General features: G+C 41.1%; 1 protein-coding gene across 2 annotated transcripts in view; it reads right to left on the bottom strand.

Annotated features, from left to right (window-relative positions):
- LDLRAD3 (low density lipoprotein receptor class A domain containing 3) overlaps positions 1 to 21,967 on the bottom strand; it is a 113,474-nt gene that overhangs the window by 58,669 nt on the left and 32,838 nt on the right. For both annotated transcript variants that reach the window (XM_026850508.1, XM_026850507.1), the window contains exon 2: positions 18,659 to 18,805. In XM_026850508.1, coding sequence (XP_026706309.1) covers positions 18,659 to 18,746 — 88 coding nt within the window. In that variant the 5' untranslated portion in view covers positions 18,747 to 18,805. The remainder of the gene's footprint in view (positions 1 to 18,658; positions 18,806 to 21,967) is intronic.

The following is a 21,967-nucleotide window of genomic DNA, read 5'->3' as shown; positions in this document are numbered from 1 at the left end:
TAGGGTACTCTAGGCAGTGCTGGCAGCACTGATATTATGTGCCTTCCAAATTCCCCATGACCTGCTTTCAACTGACTTCAGTTTTTTGTGAGATTTCACTTGCCTGGGCTGAATTTTTTCCAATTTTTAAGATTTCCAGAATAATCGAAACATTCAAACTTAAGTCAAATGACTTCTCAAATCAAGTTTAGATAGCAATGCTTTGGAGTACAAGTTTGTAAATTTGACAAGCAGGTATTCCCTACTGTCCCTTAAGACCTATGTGATTTTGACCAACTTAGAAGCAGTGGGGGAAAAAAAATTACAATAAAGAGTCATACTTCACAGAAAACAAGACCAACATTTTCTCCCCAGAACTTCTCCTATCTCCTCCTCCTCCTCCTTTCAACTGGAAATTTCTCTTTGCACAGAAGCCTGTTGTAAATGTCACTGCCCCAGGCCTAAGTCCAGGATACAGACATCTAAGTAGGTCCTCAGGCAGCAGACAACAACCCTCAGAAGCGAAGTTCTACTGGACTAGCCATAGTCCCACCCAGCCTGTAGCTATATGTCATGCAGAGTCCACAAACACTAAACGGCAGCAAAAGTCCAGATTTTGTACACCATCGAGCTTCCCTTGCTTGCTCAGAGAAGTCGAACAGTGAAGAGCCCAAGGTAGACAGAGATAATGAACACAGCAGCAAGTTCAGAGAATCTGGGGGCAATCTTGGGCAAGGACAGGTGTACAAAGAGTAAGGCAACACCTGGAGAAGGAAAGAAGGAATACAGAGATATCAAGCAAGTCAGTGTCTTTGTGACAGAGTAAGCAACACAGGAGACCTTCACAAAAGTATTTTTCAGGCTGCAAAAAATGAAACTCAAAAGGAAAATGCTATAATTAACACTGCCTTTATTCAGAACAATTTATATAAAATTGGCTGCAAAATGAACATGAGTTATATGAATTGCTGTACTTTTCTCCATCACCCATTATACAGTTCTTTAAGACAGAAACTACATCTATTTCACAGTACCAGCACAGCTATTCATGTAACACTAAACAATAGCATCAAAATGTGTTTAACAAAAGATTACAGACTCTCACTATGATCTCAAGTACTTCACAGTTTTTTACATCATTGCAGCAACTCTTCATGGCAAGATGAGAACACTGCCCTCAGCTAGACACTGCCCTCAGCTAGAATGGTGCAGACGCTTCCACCATGATGCTCAAGGCAGGCGCCAGTTAAGTCTTGTGTAGCCTAGAGCCAGCTTAGAACAAAGCAAATCCCAAAGCGAAGAAGGAGACATGGGGTTTTTTTCTCCCTTTTGTTTTTTCAAATCAGCACATGACACAATGGAGCACATCACAGGACACTGAACTCTTCAGAAGCAAAGCCAGTCTCTGCAGGAAGAACACGCTGGTAACCTGTTAAAAGAATTTTGCCAGACTGTGGGTATCTCTAGGCTGGCTTTATTAACCACTCAGCGTTGGGCCATCACCTCAGTGACTGGCAGTGGCTAACAAAAAATATCTTCTGTATATAATTTCTACATAACATTATGCAATACAAAAGTATTCGGTGTTTCGCCACGAACTCTGAGCTCTTTATTCTTCATCAGTTTCAAAAGTCCATTTTATTCCACAGCTTCAGATGATTCTCATCATTCTGTTCCAATTCTTGCTTCAGTTTCAGGGTCATCTTTCAGGTCACCATCTTCTTCATCTTTCTTCCACTAGTTTTCATCTCACACAATTCTGAGAAAGACTTCAAGATGTTTATTAAAATTTTAGGTAGAGCAAGCAGTTTCTATATACTAAAATCTCTTACTAGCAAAACACCTGTGTTTAGTCAATTAATCATCCTTTGTTAAAACTGTCTCTATATGACTAGCTTCACTGGGTTTTAAACCAGCCTTGGGTTGGGACTATACAAGTAGCAGGCTAAGAACACTTTTCAGGCCTGTTGAGCAGCATTCCAGTTGCGTTACAAGATAGTTCAGTCCTGACCACATTTCATTAGGCCTTAAAATCTATTTCAAATATACCAGAGATTATATTTAAAATTCTTCTACATAACTGCAGGAAGGTGTGTGTGGTGCAACGTGAACACACCGTAATGCCATGCACAGACCACTGATGGGAGAACACCAGAGGAGAACCGGCTCCATAACTTGCAGGCCTTTTGAGTAAATGTACTCCTACACCAAATCGACAAGATGCGTTTACAACTCCCAGGTTTTGGGATGTGAAGATCTGGAGATCACAGCAACAGGCAGTGTTTTTATGTAGCCATACAGCACATCAATACACCAACCTACACAGTTATATAAGGCCAGGACAAGGTCAGGGACAATCTGACAAAAAAAAAAAAAAGTATATGAAATAAGGACAAACAGCTTCAGCATTAGTTTGGAATCGCCTCTTCAAGAGTTAAAAACAAAGTGCAGCTGTAGCAAAACCTTCTTCCATCACTCAACAGAGTGTATATAAACTGTTTTAAACCACAGCTACAGTAACTCTTACTTGATTTAGTGTCCTCCAAGAGCAAATTCCTGCAGCGCCTCTCTTACATGTTTTTCTTTATTATACCAGTAGCTTCCAATTAGAATTATGAAGTGTTAAAATATGATGTATCACTGAATTTCACATATTCAACTACCACTTTTTCTGAAGAGTATCCAAGGTCCACTTAAGGGGAAAAAAAGTGAACCGTTACTTTGTAGAAAAACAGGTGATAAATTTCCCAGAAGTAGCTGCCATGCTTAGCACCATTGACAATGGAAAACCCTCAGCCAAGACATCCGAGCCCCTGCAATTCTTCACACAACTTCAAAAAGCAACTTCTGTTAGAGTCTTGAGGCAGACTGATCCAGCTAAGTAGTTCAGTAACCACAAGGTTTGAGACAGTACCATACCCCCAGTCTTTAAACAAAAGCAGCAAAACAAACACCTCCGCAACAGATTCCCAGACTGTCAGGGAGGCAAGCAGCCTGTATTAGCATTTGACCAACATTTAACACCCTAACCAGCCAGCCAAGCTGCTGCGGGGAGCGCATGCTAATAACACATCTATGTGAAGAGGTGCCCAACGCTTCACACACTATGTTGGTTTTGTTGTTTTTCCAAAAGCTAACATCTTTTTGAAACCATACAGTGCATTTACATTCCCCAGACCAAATGACTGCTTCTGGACAGCTTCCTTTTTTAGAGATGTATTTTAAGCCAAAACAGTTCCAAGAAGAGGAGATAAAGAAGAAATAAGAGAAGTGGATATCAACTGTGGTTTTGCCCTTGTTAACATTTACTGGATCACTCTTCTTCAAGCAGATTTACTTCAGTCATTTGGGGTCTGAACTCAGAGGCTATCAACTTTCTGGGAAATCATATTCAGAGATGCCCTTTGCCATCTCTGAAAAATCCCACCAAATTAAGGCTTCAAAATTACTCGATTCTAAAATTTCTAATATGGATGATCTCTTACTCCTACAGCCTTATGCTTGACAGACTTCAGACTGAGAACCATGAAAACCTGAGCCTCTGGCCCTCTGAAGAGCAGAAGCCATGTGCCTGCACATTTGTGACCAGAGCTAGAAGCTCTGTTTCAGGTACAGCAGACACATGTCTAAGCAGCCTCAGCTGTCCTGGCCCCTAAGGCAAGGAGGATCAAAGCACATCTGGTGCATTACCTTGAGCTACCGCAGAAAAGCCATAAGCAATATTTAATGTTTGACCACATGTGGAGGAAAAAGGTAATGGAATGACCAGGAACAGAGTCAAGTTTCTGGAAAATGCAACTCTGTCTTCCATCCAAAGCATCCTGATACACCATCAAAAAGAGGGAGAAACCATTCAGGACAATGATTTAATGGAGGTATTACTTGGACACCTCCATTACAATACACAACATTTTGTTCAACATCTTCTCCACAGACCTTTTCCTATCTCCTCCTCTTGAAACAGCAGCCAGAGAACAAGAAAATTTTGTTTTAGAATAACTGTTTATTGAAAGAGCACATACTAGTAACCACAGACCAAAACCAAACATGAAACTAAACACCTTCAAATTATCTCTAGGTTTCCCTTTTACATAGTTGACCGATGTTTATTTTTCTTTTAAAACTTGAGGGAAGGAAAAAACCAACAAACAAAACCCAAATGCAAGTCTCCCTTTTCAACAGGCATGGATATACACACAAACCAGTTACAATTCAAACTTACATTTACACTGTACACCCTGGAAAGATAAAAGCATTTCAAACACCGTAACGACTCACTAGTCACACAGCTAGCCATTTACTAGACAAGTCTCACTCCCAAACAGAACTCTGTTTTCCAAGATCCAATTCCAGACACAAAATGCATTTCTCATATGCTATGCATAAACGTACGAAAAATGAGAAACCAGTAATGGCTTAGTACAAAGCCACATCTCTTGACTCTAGAGAACTCCACTCCTCCTGAGCAGAAATGCACCTTCCCATTTCACAGCCATCTCTGGAGACACCCTTAACGTGAAGGGGCTTATCCATTTTCTCCAGGTCTTCGGCCCCTCACAAGTAACAAATATATATACCAGGATCACGACTGCCTGCAGCAGATTCAAGTCACGTGCTGCACTATTCACAGCACTCCTCTGCAATTCTATCTCCTATTACATCACTGCTATGAAAAAGGTTTTATTCTCCTTTCTCATCATTGTGTCTTCTACTGCACGGGTCTTAAGTTTTCAGGCAGAACTGTATGTGAAAAGCTTTACATTTATTTAACAGCAGCTATCTGTTTGGCTCCTTCAGTGACTGCAGCCATGATAAGCTTTCAAGGACAGCATTATCTTTGCAATCTGTATCCTTCTGTTACACTTGCCTGAAATGGGCTCAAGGTAATCAAAATTCCCAGGATATAAGGAAATGACAAAAGATAAGTGAAAAAGGACACAGATGCATGTGGATCATCTGATCTTGTTTAGCCCTGGTTTTATAACCAGCTAAAGGAAACGGAAGGGAGAAGTTAGTTGTTTTTAAAAGAACTGGCAAGTCCTCCTGAGCCCAGATCTCCAGAACCTAAGAAACTGAGAGACCACACGTTGGAGGGGAAGGGGTAAGGACTAACAAGACACCCTTAAAATACAGAAAGAAATCACACAGAAACTTACAAAACTGTGCTTAAAGGAAGGCTACTCAAGTAGCAGATCCAGTCTTAATTCACTTGCAGAAATACAGCAAGTACAAAACCCACCCCAAATAAACTGACATTCAACCAATTTGTGAACTTATGGCAGAAAAGGATCAATTCATTCCAGTTCCACTCTGCATTTGTTACCTGGTCACGGCAGAAGCAATCCAGGAATGAAACTTTAACGTGAATCTGTACGTACATTACACAAAATGGAATTGATAAGGTGTTTATAAAGAGGTGTCAGTGGACCATCATGCCTCCTCTGACTCCATTAATCATGGGAAGAAATTGCTCTTCACTAAAATATTCTTCTCATCTCTTAAAATTCAAACACGAAGCAAGTGGTGAAGATGGTGGCAGAGAACTGCTGGCCACAGTATAAGCTTCTCAAACATTCCCCCCCCAGTTGATTTACTTAAATTGAAGAAAACTATTTTGGCAGTTGTATGTGTGAGCGTGTGAAGTAGCTCCTTATGCTATGCAGAAACCAACCCTCCCACCCCCTTCTTTTAAAGCTCTAAAAAAATAGTAACTTCCCATCAGGACCAGTTGTACATTCCACTGAAGATGTGACAGTTTGCAGGCACGGCTCTACAGCATTAACAGAAAAACATTCTGCTATCTTTAGCATAGTAAGCGTGAAACATCACTATTTTTCAAAAAGTGTAATCCACTTTATTATTTCTCAGCAGAGATGAACAGCAAGAGGAAAAAAAAAAAGATCAGATTTGGCATGTACGGTGTAAAACCTTAGACCGTATATAGATGCCCCCTTGTATAAAAGCAATTCTGACACTCTTGACTTGGTTACATAGACTTAAAACCAGACTAGAGGGTTACAGTAGATCTTTTGTGATGGGCAGGTGATTTTTCCTTCCATAGAGAAAGTAGCAAAGACATCAAATGTCTTCTATAAATATCAGCAAGTGCAGTTGTGGACTATAGATGTGAGGAATACAGCCAGGGCAAGAAAACATGGTCCAACTTCTTGGAAAAAAATTTATCATGTGTAAGTTTAAGCAGACACTAACTTACTGTTTCAGTATCACAGTAAAATTTTAGAGCTGTGCCTCATTATGACGCAATGCTTAAAGAGAAGAGATTATATGTTTATAACAGGTTGAGTTTCTCTTACAGAAGCCAGTACAGTCTTGCTAATGAAATTTCAGGGAAGAAACTTTGAATGAATGATTACTGTTGAGCCAGCTAGTCCACACCTCCAGCATTTCACGCCTAGTTACAGTGAATTAGGCACTGCTTATTGCAGCAACAGATGCAAAGAGAGCACACAACAGGCACCCCACATGATGCAGACACTAGGACAAGCATATCTATTTTGAAATATTTCTCAGTTACTTTGCAATCTGGAGTGAGGGAAATGGGATGTAGCAGATCCAACAGCAGACATTTTGTGAAAATCTGCAGCTAGAAGTAAACTGCACAGGATTCCAGCATCAGCATCTCTAAACTCAAATTGTTGCCTTAGAATCCCTCCAAGTAGCAATCATGCAGAATAATTTTATGCTGCTTCACACCCACACCTCACAATCCAACAAGAGATGATGATTTATTCAGCTAATCAAAACTTGATTACTTGCATGCGACAAGAGCAACTCTCCAGACAGAAACTGTTGTGTGCAGATGCTGCACTATTGCAGAGCCACAGGTATTTTCCTGACTTTGATAATGAACCATCTTAAACTTCTCTGGTGGTGTTCATTTATTTTGAGAGATGCCACAACCACATCAGACAGCACTGCAAATCCAGGCTCTCCTGATGCATGGCGAGGCACAGCATTTCAGTAAAGACTCTACATGAAGGAGTTAAAGGCAGGTATCTTTTCAACTTGTCCCTGCTCTTTGAAAAACAGGTTTTAACCTCAAAGTACAAAGAGAAGGATCGATTTTACAATGGTGTGTAACACATGCAGGATGGCACCAGGATACCTTTTCACCCCAAGAACTGATGTAAATAATAACTCAGTTAATACTACCGGTTATTTTGGATCCGTTAATTGCTGTTTGGACCCTACAGTATTTTCAGTTCAGTTCCCAGTGGGAAAACCACCATTACCTGCAGTCATTCAGCTGTCTCAGCCCAGAAGGCAAATGCATCATTTGTTGGCCCACAGAGCTCTCTAAGTCTTGCAGAATGACAGAGAAGTTTCACTTCCTCGCCTTGCTTTTTCCTCTCTAGAAGAAAAAACTAGCTCTTGCATACTATTCCCAGTATAAAATCCACCAACTGTCTACTGTGCCAGAAGTTCTCCAATTCAAGACAAAACAACTATTTAATTGATCTAAACCAGCCAACTGCAGAGCATTCACAGCACCTACAACCAGCCCTTAAGCCACTCTTAGCTTTGTGCCTTGTTTAACCAACCACTCAGGCGAAAGAGCTGCTAGTCATAAACTGCTAATGTAAACTTAGAGAAAGTGAGCCTAAAAGGGACTCTATTTTAAAGGCAACAAGTTTTGTTTTGGTTTTTTTTAAGTAGTAAAATTAGCACCATAGGAACATCAGAGGTTGCCTCCAACATAGTAAACGATCACCCACTTATGTGGACAACATTTACACTATAGCTTACAGTAAGAGAGAAAGGACGTTGCTAACGTAAAAAAGCCAGTGGAGTCTGCTGCCGTGAAGAGTAAACTGCTGCCTTTGAAAAGGGGGAAAAAGAGAAAGCACTTCAGAGCTGGACTACTATAGGTCAGTGGCCTTTACTTCTTGCCAGATAGTAAGGCCTTAAAGTAATCTTTCATGGTCTAGAAGTCTATGTTCCAGTCCTTCAAAATCATCACAAAGCAGGTGAGATGTCAGAAGAGAGCACCGACAAAAAGCTTGTTTTTCAGTCAGTAAAGCAATTTCTCACTACAAGTAGTATTTTAGAAGTTACTACTCATTAAACAACCTGAACAATAATAACATACAAAAAGACAAAGTCTAAATCAGCCGGCTAATGATCCCTTACCCCATTCTGGGCTAAGAGCTACCTGATCTTTTTATTTCAGGTGTGCCACTGCTTCCATCAGACTGCTAAACCTGTCCGATTCCAAGCTCTCCAACTCAGCTATTTACTGCACCCCATCCAGGAGGCCATCAAGAGGATTAATTAATTAGCACCACAAACCCTCTTGATCTCCCTGCATAAAAAGCTATCAAATCTAAATAGCTATTGCACTTGCCCTTACCCATGTGTGAATTTCTGTAATTGAGCTTCAAATGAAACATTCACCATGGTCACTTCATTATAAATCCTATTATAACTGCTAAGTATTTGGTTGCTTAATCACGAGTGAAAACAAGAGTTAATTCCAGTTTGATATTCAAAGTTTAAGAGCCATCTGAGTATGTGACAAAGATCAGCAGCTGGCTTACAGCATCTTCCCAATTAATGCAAATGCTCATTTCATGCACTGCTTAATATTCAGCTTTGCCTAAGAATTCTGACGTTTGTCACCTACCTGCAAGAAGTACTCCAGGTCAACCTGGATAACAGGAGGAGACTTAAAAGCCCTCAGTGATCATAAATTGTGAATAGAAGTCCAGAGGTCTTCCACTGATATACGTACAACTACTACAATATATACAACTACTTCCATAGACAAATTCCTAGCCTTCTGCTATATAGTCATTTAGAAAAAGAAAAAAGGTGTTCATTTCATTACCCTTTTACACAAATTACCACTGGATTACAAATGAGAACAGGACCACTAAAGATTGTTTTTGCAGAGTTTTGTAAGACTTTTCTTTGCACAACACCTGGCAGTCTGGACTCCCAGCACAAGACAATGCTTAATCTATTAACATAAATACACTAAATCTACTTTGACTTCAGCTTTTCATTGCTGTGATCCTTCCAGAGTGCATGCTCTGGTAGAATGTTTCTCTTCCTTAGTTCTGGCCCTGCTGTTAGATTTTCTCCTTCCATGTATTAACCCCCACTGCCATAAGTAGTCGATAAAAATTAAATTACCTACTTAAAGGTTTCCTTACAGACTTGTGCTTTCTCCACAGACATTTAAAATGCACTAGATGGAGATGTAGTGTAAGGTAGGGCAGCACAAAGGTAGACAGTCCCATTTATAGAGAGAGTTAAATTCCCAGGTCATACTCTCAAAAAACCCCACACTTCCACCATTGCACATAGATTTCAGCAGGACACAGAGTTGCAAAGTATCCAAGTTGCAGTTTTAATGTACTGCTTTTATATTTATCTCTATACCTTTATCTTGTTCCTTGTGCCCGTATCATCTTCCTTCACACTCCTGGGGGATCACAAAGCACATTAAATCAGTCAGTATTTGACAGCTAGCTCAGTTACTTGTATCAACCATGTAAGTGTCTTTGTACACATCAGTCTGCAGCAGAGGCTTGTGACCATCTCCAAAACTGCACACAACGACCCATGTTCACAGCCACCTAAGACTCCACTGAGTAACACTGGCCATGCCACGGCCACTCCACACTTCCCAAAGCAGCAGACATAGATTTGGTGAACTGAAGAGGACAACTTCAGCTCTGATACTTTTGAATGGTGTTAGAATTGTAAGATAAAATCCTCCAATGTGACAAAGTGATTTTGATGCTGGAGTTCCCTTTTTTGGTGCTTGTTGTTTCATGGCTAGTTTTTTTCAAGTGACATGTTGCTAAATCACTTACTTGAAGGTATTCATTACTCGCTTATTTATTTTTTTCCAAAATGTGGTGAGCTTTGATTACAACACACATTTCACAGCTATTTAGCTCATACTACTATAAACTGTTGGCTAGCAGGAGAGAATCCAAATATCAGAAACCAGCACTGGAAACTCCTCCAAGCTAAAAGTGCACCTGGCTAGCAGCAACAGACTGCAGCAGATGAGAGAACTTCACCTTTACACACGATGGCGCAGTTTAAAGGATTGTTGCAGGATCTTAATCCCAGGAATCTGAATTTGTCTTTTTTAACACCCTACCCCCCATCATCTATAGCATTATCCTTAGTTAACACCAGGTTTTAACTGACATTTTAGGAACCATTTTTGGGGGGCACTGATACATTAAACAATTCAAAGTTAGTAATTTTTCCCGATGGGTAGGATTAGTCCTACCTGGGGTCTTGGCCCACTGCTGTATTTGTAGGAAACCTCAGCTGGTTTAGACAGTCCCTTCTGAACTGGGCAGATATTTCTTATTAACAAAACGCTGCACGTAATTCTTCAGTGCACTGAGCTCTGCTTGTTGAGCCTAAAGCCTAGTATTTAAAAGGATAGCAGTCAGAGTTATTTTGTGCCCTTTGTTCCTCTACATGAAAGCCATTCATTAGTCTGACTCTGCTGAGTGGCTAAACCCAAGCAAAATATCTTCAGCTGTAGTAATTGTACTATCATAATAAGCAGTCATTAAATAGCTTATAGAGATTGCAGAGCTCATTGTCTCTACAAGACCTTTTCCCTCTGTCTTTTAAAGTGGCTACTAGATCTGGTTACTTAGTAGTGTGGAAGTAATGAATGTGCTCTCACAACAAAGCTAAGGGAAGGGAAAGACAAACATCTAAATTCAGATTGACACCAGAATGATTTGGGTTGATAGTAATGACCATTTATTAGTAAATTTTGTCTGTGCCTCCATTTTAATTTTAGGACCTACAAAGGGAAAAGCATGGGTACATAATGTGCCTTAATAGAATTCCAGCTTGTGATCTTCCTGTAGAGCTGGCTCAAAGCTCCAGATCGAGGGCAAACCCCATGAATTATTTTTTTTCTTTTTAAAGCAGTGAACAGCAACAAATCTGAAGGCCTTCCTCTTAAATCTACCCCACATCAAAGAGGGCAGGACAGGGCAGTCTGACAGTCCTCATCTGAGACTCCCAGGTGTATGACATGGGTTTGAAGCTGGTGCAGTCCCCGCTCAGTCCTCCTCCTCCTCCCTGATGTGGGCTGCACTGGGCAGCGAAGGAGTTCTTGCACTCAAGAGCTTTTCCAATGACAGAGCAACTTCCTCAGCCATGACTTTGGTTTCAGTGGGCTTTTTCTTTTTTAAATAATTTACACACATCTGATGCTGTGAAGCTTTTAATGCATGCAGTTCTTCAAAAGCTACCTCTTTTGTAGAAACTTGATGTAATTAAGTCAGTGAAAAAGCACCTTAAGTACCAGTCTGAAGATGAAAAACCTAACCAACCTGCCTTTGTTCCGTGAGAGTTTCAGTTTCCAGACTGAAAGGTTTTAGAGCACAGGGAAAGATTCTTCACATGATCTAGGAAACCCAGGCTCCTAATTGCAGAATGTAGGTTTCATTTAGCATTCTTATGAAAAGCCTCATTATATCTCATCCACAACTGCGTGTAGCTGTTTGTTAACAACACTGTCCTGCAGACTCTCCATTCCTGATGTCGAGCAGTAAAACCTGTTGCAAGTGAACACCAGAGGGAGCAGTAAACATTTGTCTGATAGGTAGTTTTTAAATTGGACATGGAACAATAAAGTACAGGAAACCCTGGGGAAACTTAAAAATGGTTGTCATGGGCTGTGTTTTCAAACTACAATATATTACTAATCCAATTTAATTCCCCATGAGTGCAGGACCAACGAAGAGTAAGAGCAAGTGTGCAGATACAAACGCTTTGAATGATGCAAGTTTAGTTGTGCCACATCTCCCATTCCCTCACTCCACCTCCTTGATGACACCAGAAGATTTATAAGGTCTTCTGAGACTATAAAGCATTTATACAAAATGCTGTATGGATTTAGATGGATTGCATGGAATTGAAAATAAACCCAACATAGAAGAGATTGACACAGAATGGAATGTGAAAAAAATAGAGCATTTTCATTATATATAAACACACAGTTCAAACTCTACAGGGTAAAACCAAGAACATGATTAAGAAACACATAAGAGATGATGAAATTAAGGATTAATATGCCAACATATCAGTAATGAACAAGTGATTACAGTACTATCTCAAATCTTATTCTACTAACCTGCCAAAGGCAGTTAAAAATGCTTCAAAAAGCAACAGTAGAAGCATGGTTACAACCATAAAAACATAGATCAGAAAACACTCCCACCACACATCAATAAAATCCCTGCCACCAACACTTTTTTAAGGAATTGAACATAAAAAGAAAATTTAAGTTCTCAGGCCTTCATCTGCCTACTGCAGGCAGCCTACCAGCTCTAAGAGTGCCTAGGGTATCTGTCACCAAGGCATGGCTTCTGCATGGGTTCCAAGGGCTTCAGTTCCCTGTTACAGAAACAGAATGGGTCTTATCAGATCTGCTAGACACCCAGATTAAAATGGTTGCTCAGATTGCCCAAATACAAGTCACAGCATTCAGGGCTATGAGAGTTAGCCCGCTGGTGTGGGACTCCAGAAGAACTTGGGTCACCACACCATGCTGCGTGCAACCCTGAATTGCAGACATTACAAACTCAGCAGTTCTGACTGCAGGGGGTTCCCTGCAAGCACAAGTGTCTTGGGCAAGAGATGAAGCTGACCTTTAGAAGAAGCCTACTGGCGGATGGCTTCAGTACCTGCCTGAGAAATGCTAGTTAAAATTGACCATTTTCATGCAGCACTTCATTTAATGAAGACACTCCCCCCACGGAGAATAAAGACTCTGTCTTGTACTCATAAAGACTCTGTCTGAAGGGCAATCGGAGCAAGGTCTGATGATGATGGATTGCTGGTGATGAAGTTTTTATTATTACAGTTCCAGATGTTCCTACAGAGGCCAGCTCTCACTAGCCAGTGCAGAAGTGTGTTGGCAGCACACTCTTACAAGCACGGATGATGCCCTGTTGCTCAGACCTCTATACACTCTGATCACACAGCCTTCAGCATTGACTCTAAAACCTCCTTCACCTTTATGTTTGCATTGAATGAGCAACAGTGAAAACTGGAAACAAAAACATGTGAGAGACAGAAGTTCCTAACATGAGAATACACTGCCCCAAGGCTATCCTCACACAGGATTTTTTTTCTAGCCCACAGTCTACACTCTTTCGCCCTTGGATTAACACATCTAGTCACTATTCACCGTGCGCCACTATTTGCTCATAGCTGAACACACAAACTTGGCATGTAAGAAATGGCTCTCAGAAGAGCGATGAAGGAAAATCTAGACTTCTGGGTATTTGGTATGTCTCTAATTCTGGCTGCTGTCATGCCAGGCACTTAGCAGGGATGATGTGCCATGCTCTGAATCTGTACCATCTGCTGCTCGTTAGCTGACAAAGGGAGCAACATGCCATCTCTCCACTAGCTGTTGCTCATTAGCTGACAAAAGCCATTTTCAGTGTTCACATTGTTCTTTCTGTAATAATCTAATACAAAGATGTACAAAGAGCAAAGAAAAGAGGAAACAGATGACAGAGTAAATTAAGAGCTTAACTAAGAACATTAGTGCACTCTTAAATCTCAAGGAGAGAATGCCTTCAACAGCAGGATAGAGGTCTTGGCCCCAGAGGAACATGTCAGCAGGTAGGTATAAAGCTAATCCATTTAACTCAAAATGTTTTGAAACATGCAAGCACACATTTCTAGGCTCCTTCCATTCAGATTCTTTATTTTGTGCCATTTTGGATCTTCCGTGTCTGATAACAGAGAACAGTGGCTGACAGTGTGCAGCTCCTGCCTTGACCAGTACAAGTATTATGCCTGGTATGCAACCAGAGCAGGATTCAGGAGCTAAACAATCAACACCTGTAGTGCTCCACAGGAAAGTCCCGTTGGTAAAGATTCTTCATTTGTCAAGAGGAGCCTCAGCTTCCATTATAAATCATCTACGCAGCTAAAAAAGCAGTAGTAGTAGTTAAAAGCCCACTAACATTTAAACGAAACCTGCATGGCAGAGAATGGACTACACAAGCTGATGAGCAATCCAACAGAAAAGAACCAGCAGAGCCAGGGGCAATGAACTACAAAAGGGTTCTCCATTTTGGGAGATGCACTGATGATAGCTGATTACTCAAACTATACAGTACTGGAAATACTCAGAAAGCATTTATACTGCTACGGTCAATTAGTTATTTTCAAGCTCAATTAGTGGTTTGGAGAAAAAGCCAAAGAGATACTGTGCTTCAAGGAGAAGCAGTTCTTATTTATGACAGTAAGAAGTCACTGTCTCAGCTTATTCCCTCCCTCTTATGCCTTTTCTCAACCCTCTTCCCCAGATAAAACTGGGTAAAATTTTTGTCATCACACCACCCTAACAGAAGGCAAGAGTATGATAAATGTTCTGTGCACTAAACGGCATAGAGACAGCTGGCATGGGAAGTGTTAAACCGATCACGGTCAGGGTCCAGAGGAAGCAAGGAAGAAGACAGATGGTATGGATTCTGGCAAGTGTGGAAGATGAAGAAAAAGCCCACAAGCAAAGTAACACAGTTAATAGAGATGGTTCTGCAAAGCAGGAGACAGAAAAGGGTCAAAAGGACAGAGGAAAGAGATAAGACATGAATGGATAAGGCACTGATAATTCTTCTTTGCATCTTACTTCCTCCCCACACCCAGACCAGCACTTTGCACTTGCTGGCTGCAGAAAATGAGAACCAGACCATGAGTTCTAAGTTTTCCTGTATGAATGGGGACAGACAGGACGAGATGGTGCAGCAAACAGAATTCATAAAATACTGCTGGACATTCACATTCAACCATGAGGCAATCCAAAGGAGAAGGGAAGACTTTGCACAAAACTACACACGTCTGCATGAAACTTCCTCAGTGGGCATGCCAGAACTCAGCATACTTGCCTTCACAGCAATACACAGTACCAAATAAATCCTGTAACCAAACTCCTGTTCACACACAAACACTTTAAAGCAAGGTAAAGCTTTTCAGTGGGAACTAGTTAGTCAATGAGGAATCACAGACAAAGCAGCTTAAAGCACAGCTCCGAGTAGTAATTCACTGGGAGCTCAGCCATCTCATGCTGCTCCTATGGCTTTGTCTTCGCTGTCAACAGCTCAGCTAACACAAAGCAGCATCACAGAAGAAAACAAAGGACTTCAATTTTGCTGCAAGATAAGTTTTAGTAAGTATAGCCCTATTCTGCTAAGAGGAAGGTAACAAAGCCTGGCCTAAAGCAACTAAAAAAATAAACGTTTTATATGTAAAATGATTTTAAAAATGTAAAAGTTTTATATTTGTATCTATATACACACACACACACACACACACACTCTCCAACCCCTGTGATGCTAGAATGACACTTTCAAGCATGGCTGTCCTCCCTGGAGTTGCCTGACACAAGTAACACAACACACACTGGTACAATGACACAACCAGAGGTGATGCCCACACACATTTTGAATGCCAACTGTTCTTACTTTTCAACTGCTGTTTCCACAGTGAACAACAACAATTCCTGGGCTCCCACACTCCTCTCTCACCCTTACCAAGGCCAAAGGATCTGAATATTAATTGCACTGTACATCTTTAAAAATTGTTTGATTCAGCTTCTATCTCATCATTGGAAACTGATAATGTACTAGGAGAAGTAATTTTCCCAGTGGGCATATTCAAACCCTGGAACAGGTGCCCACTAGGCCTATGGACTCTCCATCCTTGGAAATGTACACAACTTGACCAGACAAGGCCCTGAGCAACCCTGATCCAAGTTAGTCCTGCACTGAACAGGCAGCTGGACCAAATGACCTCCTGAGTCCTCTCCAGCCTCAAGTAACCTAGCAGCCTATCTTTACAGATTGACGCAAACTGGAGGGGGGAGAAGAGACAAATGGTTTTTTTCTTCCTTTGCCCTTCTCAGACAAGACACTAGGGCTGTCTTTCAACACCTTAACTCTGAGCTAGGAACTCCTCTAATGGCAGATTCAGGCTGTATAAGCCCATACAAATTTTGATTATTTTCTGATGTAAAAGATTAGTTGGTGGCACTGTAACAGCACACCGTAAGAATGGAATCATTTTCAAAATTCAGCAAAAGAGCAAAGCAAACTTTTTTAGCTATACACACTGTATGCACATACAAGTGACTGAATTGTCCCTCTGAAGCTATCAGCAAGGCTAGGTGCTTAGCAGGACTCAGAAGGGGATGTTTCCTGGATTAGAAGGATCATCTATCCCTGAGACAGCAAGCCAACTTCCTCAATTCAGACATAAGCCAACAATTAACAATGCAAAACCTTCCCAGCCTCTTACTAATGCTGTAATTCTTTCTCCCAGTGATGCCTGTCCCACTCCATGCCTCTGTCTCCGTGCCTCTGCACTGACTGTAGGTACACAGGCACATTCAGCATCCCCCACGCCGTGGCTGGTTCATTAGACATGCTTCTCATGGCAGCACACACAGAGTTAAAAGTTGCCTACTAAAATGGAGGGGATGGTGATGCAGAACAGGCAGCTCGAAGCTCTCTGGATGCATTACAGAACCTTGTTTGCATTAATAATAATTTTTTGTTTGGAGATTCAAATGAGCACTATCTCCATTCTGTTTTGGTTTATCTGACCTGTTAACAACAGGCCAGCACAGGATATGAATCCTTGCTATCCCTTTTCCATGCTAATTTTATGTTTATTAAGGTGATCAGTTAGCAGATAGATGTATGGGAAGAGGAAAAAACAGTCTAATTATCTCCATTAATCTGGACAGGATCAAAAGGATGCTCATCCAGAAAACTGTTAGTCAAAGGGGCTGGAAGGATTTAAATAAAAACACCCAACAAAGGACAGTTCTGCAGAAACTTAAATGCATGGCTGCAGCATAGCCTAGGTCAGTGAGGTTTATTCAAGTCTATTGTGACAGTTCATGAAAGTTGTTCTTGTCATTTTGCAGCTATTTATATTTTATTATCAGTTACTATGTTCATTACTGTCTGAATTCACTAGATCCAACTGATTTTGCTACGGAAATTTTGAACAGAGTCACAAAGCGTATTTTCCTGTTATTGATTCATGGGCAAATACGCAGGCCAGTCTTCATTAAGTAAATCTTCATTAAGGTTAATGAAAATCTTCAGTAAGATTTTCTAACTGTACCATGTGAAGCAAAATTCATGCAAGGCAGAGGATGACCACATTCTTGGAGACAGAAAATCTCCCAGCTTGTATCCTATAAATGCAGAGAAGTGCCATCATTCAGCTTATTTTAAGAAGCAGAAAGAGCACACCAAAAGTCATGCCAGCTATTCAGTAGACAGGTAAGGAGGAACCTGAGAGTCTCACAGCTGTTGTCATCAGGAACATCTCACTGAAAGGTAAAGGTTGAACTTTGGGCATTTTTTACTCTTGCCAAAGTTTCCACTAATATAGATTCTGCTAGGGTTTAACCAGACATGCATGACTACAATCAGTCCTTACAACAGGTCCATCCTTTCCTGAGGTGTTAAAATCTAAGAAAGAAAAAAAAAAATTAACCTGCCTTCAACATTGCAAGACAAGCCTGATGCTTTATAAAGCAGCAGATATTTATACAGATACTTTTAATGCCTTAGAAAGGAAGAAAAGCTCACTGGCTTAAAGCAGAACTATGTACAGAGATTTCTAAAGCACATTATTTTGAAAGGAATGGATAATTGAAGAGGCATCAAGTTAAAAAAGCAAGAGCATTAAACAAAACATGGTATTTCTAGTCAGTTAATTTGGACAAACCTATTCTTTCTTCCTTTTGTTCCATAAGGAGGCTAATGAGGTCTTGGAAGTGTCCTTAAAACTTTGGTTTAAGTTTAATGAAAACCTCCATAAAGTATATATGTTAAAGAGTAACATTTCTTAGATGAAAAGCAGTAACTTCTCAGGAATTTCTGAGTTCTAGAATTTGAGAGTTTTTTCACTCCCAACTGGATTTCAAATGATAGTGTTATGCTGCAGCATAATCCTGCTATGTGGGTAAAACATGTAGGATAGAAAGTTTCATGCTTAACTAATGGCTGAATAACATTAACTAAAGCTTAATTAATGCTAAGAAAAAGATGAAATCACAGAGAACCAGATCAGACTTTTTGTAGCTCTCTAGAACTGGGACTTATGTAGGGAGGATTAAAACATGTAAACATTATTATCCAATTCATTTGTTTCTATTTTCCAGAAAGTTAATATTGTTTCAAAGGGTTGAGAATTACATTTTGACAGGAGATAACAAAAATACCAGGATACAGTCAACAATTCTGAAATAAAAGGAACTAGTCTTGACATAGTGGAGGTCAATTTATAGTACCAGGCCAGTGTGCTGAAGCAGTATATGCAGGGTCCCTAAAAATCAGAGCATCACACTTCCACTAACAGAATCACAAGTTAAGTCTGTCTCAAGTTATCCATCCATGAACAGGGTTTCAGGTACCTGCTACTAAGTGCTGTATTAAAACTGGACAATTTGAAGAACATTAAAAATCTGAAATAGTAAGGCTGTACTTTTTTTCTAACAGTAGCTCAATTAAGAAGCTGGCCGTAACTTTGTTACTTACCTAATACACACTACAGAACACACCAGTGACACTACCTAGCCAAGCCCTGTGATATTAAGCATGCCAAGGTCACAGCAGGGGTCACTTACGGCATTCCTTCTCATCGCTGTCATCGAAGCAGTCGGGCAGCCCATCGCACTGCCAGGCCCCTGGGATACAGCGCCCATTACTGCACATGAAGTTTCCAGGAATGTTGCATTCGTTTGTGAAGTTATTCCCAGGCAACAGTTGGCTCTCTGCAACAAACAAAAAAGAGGAAAGTTCACAGGGGATTTAAAAAAAGGCAGCAAAAGCAGTCACCAAGGAAGCTGTTTACCAGTAATGGAATGAAGAGGAGATAAATGGATCTTGACCCTGCTTATTTTGTCATTATCCTATCAGCATGCTGAGTATGGTACTTGGTAGCAATTTCTTCTTCCTAAATTATCATTTTACCCGTTCTCCATTCACACTCCCCATTCTACAGATTTCTTTCTTACCATTTTCTTTCTAGGAACATACATGCAGCCTTCAATGTATCCTAAGGTCAAAGCAAACCTCATTTAAAAAATATTTTTAAAAATCTCTCCTTTACAGGGTCAGTCTAAACACAAGTAAAATATATGAGACTACAAGAACTCAACTCCTACCCCCATGCTTTTGTCAGGTCAGTAGTTAGCTTGCAGAGTATTTTGGTTTTGTTGTCGTTACCCAAGGGCTAGGAACTAGGTGACACACTGACTAATTCATACTAGGTTTTCAATTAAGTTTTAAAACACAGTGCTGCTGATCAAAGTTATAATTGAGCTTCTTGGTGTTAATATAGTCCCCTGGCATGTATCTGTCCACAGGCTAGTAAGGCAGTTAGCATGCTAAGAGCCTGCCAAGTGGAGCAGGATACTGGAGATCAAGAGAACAGTACAAGACGGAAACCTAGACATTTGCCTTCAAGGTTAAACACAGCTCTAGTCAGTCATTTTAATCTACTGAGTTTCCCTCTTTGTGCATTGTTTTTGGATGCAGATATCACAGAAACACAAACTTCAGTGAAGGAAGATAATGACACTCAATGGCTTTAATAAGCACCAAAATGTTGTCGAGCTGGGGGGAAGCTGCAAGACAGGAGCAGATGAGAGAAAGAATATCCTTCCCCTCACCTTCCTCTGTCATGTTCCAGACTGGTCCCAAGCAACATGCACTTGACCAGGCAAAAAGCAGAAACACAAACCCCCACATCAGGGTGGAGGTGTCACAAAAATACATCTGCCCACGTATCTTCATGGTACAAAACCAGGAAGAACAAATTAAGCCAATGCACAGCTTAATCATTTACCTATTTTGAAGATAATCACATACTTTTGGAACCCAGGGGAGTGGCAGGCAGTTCCCTCCATGGCCCTGTTGGAGCCCAACCCCTTCCCCTCCTCGGGCCATGGAGAAGCACAGGATGGCGAGGGCCCCACTCTGCAGCGGGGCACGGGGCACAGAGCTGCCAGGAACAGCCATTTCAGGGAAGACACTTTCCTAGCTCATTTTTGCAGTCCCAGGGAAGAACCTGCTCCATACATGTTCTCCATCTTTGGAGAACTCAGCTGCCAAAACAACGAGCCTCTAAGTGTGAGGCTTTCCAGAAACTCCTGAATCAGCCCAGTGCAGATGATTCCCTTCCTCCCTTGTAATTTAGCAAAACGCTCCATCCCTGACACAGGCAAAACTGCTACCCTGTTTCAAATGACACATGACAGGAATGCTTCAGGGAGGTTTTATTTTTATGCCTGTGTCTGCCCCAAACAATGCATTTCCTCTCAAATGTCATTTCTTGCAAACAGCTGACTGTCCTGGGGATGTTTTAAGAATCTGCCAGCACAGAGCAGATACTTTAATGACAGTTTGCCCTGAGCTGTTAGAAGAAAATGTAGCTCAGAAAAGAAGGTGGAAATAAGGTCTTCTGAAGCAGATGGGGCAGTCTCAGCCACTAACCACTCACCCAGAGCCACCTGTAACTCTCCTGCTGTAGCACCTTAAAGAAAGAAAATGACAGCCAGCAAAAATCAAGCCCAGGCTTCGGAGCTGACAATTTGAGACTTTTTGCTTTTAGAAGTTTCATTCAAACTTCAGTTTCATTCCCTGCATCACTGCTCTTCTGATCAAGTCTGATCAAGAAAGAACAGGCTTGCTCCCTACACTATGATGGGAGAAGGCTACAACCCAGAGCATACTGGCAGATGCTCAACTCCAGCCTGCTCAGGCAGGGCCCTCCCTGCTCCCAGCACCTCCCGGGGAAATTCTGCTTCATGCCCAGCTCCCTAAATCTGAATCAGCAATAGGAACAGTTTGTCCTTGGCTAGTCCTGCCACGAAACACCCAACAGACACGGTGTTGTCAATAACCAGCCCCAGGCTAGTGCAGCATCACTGCTGAGTTCTACAAGCTCTATGTTCAACCAGCAAGGGTTTTTTTTGTTGTTGGCTTGAGGGGGTGGTATCTTTTTTTTTTTTTTTCCTCCTTAAACTAGCAATTGAACCCATTCAGATTAGTCTTCCATCATTGACCTGTACCTAGTAAGTAATCACCAAACCAAATCACCACTCTCAAACAGCTACAGTGGGTGAAACTGTCACTGTTACACAACCTCCTATTAGCAAACAACTCCCGGTGCACTAATAACACCTCTGCCTGCAATGGGAGAAAATCTACCACAGTATTACACGCCACAGCATGGCTTCACCAGATCAAGATATGAAAGAGATGAGATACCCAGGTATTCTTTGCAATGCTCTATACATTCAATGCAAATATTCTATTCAACGCACAGGCAATATGCCATGATCTCAAGTTTGCTATAAAGCATCCAAAAGCTCCAATATCAGAACCTAACTCCCTTTTTCCACACTCCTCCCTAAAAATAGCTTTCAGGTCAGTATGGTACCACTGAAAGACACTCCTGGTAGTTGTCATAACTTTTATTAGAGAAAATTTACAAGTTTTCAAATATTACAAAACTGAAATGTCCTGGCTAAGAATAAATCTCTGATGTAAACCAGAGTTATTTCAAGCTTAACAAGAGAACTAGGAATCACTGAGGCTTTTACTCTCTCAGAACCTAAGCACCTAGGCAGTACATTTAGGCAGCAATATCAAAAAGGTGCCCTTCTCATGGCATCCCTCCCTGCTGCTCTGAGCTACCTTCTTGTCTAACCTCATACCTACATCTCTCATCCAAACTGCTCCACTTCCATGTGGAAGCTGCACCTATTCAAAATGAAAAATCCTGCTGCCAATGATTAAGTGAGAACTCTTCTACACTTGGGCAAGCTGCTAGCTAAGAACAGACACCAGGTTTCACCACTACCTGCCCTAGCTATAGAACTGTCTTCTGCCCTCCACGCATCCGGGTGTGTGCCTGAGAAAACAGCTGG

This window comes from Athene cunicularia, assembly GCF_003259725.1.
Source record: "Athene cunicularia isolate RWA chromosome 5 unlocalized genomic scaffold, athCun1 chr5_part2, whole genome shotgun sequence".
NCBI lineage: Eukaryota > Metazoa > Chordata > Aves > Strigiformes > Strigidae > Athene > Athene cunicularia.
Note: the sequence above shows the minus strand (reverse complement) of the source record. Positions and strands in the feature narration are given on the sequence as shown.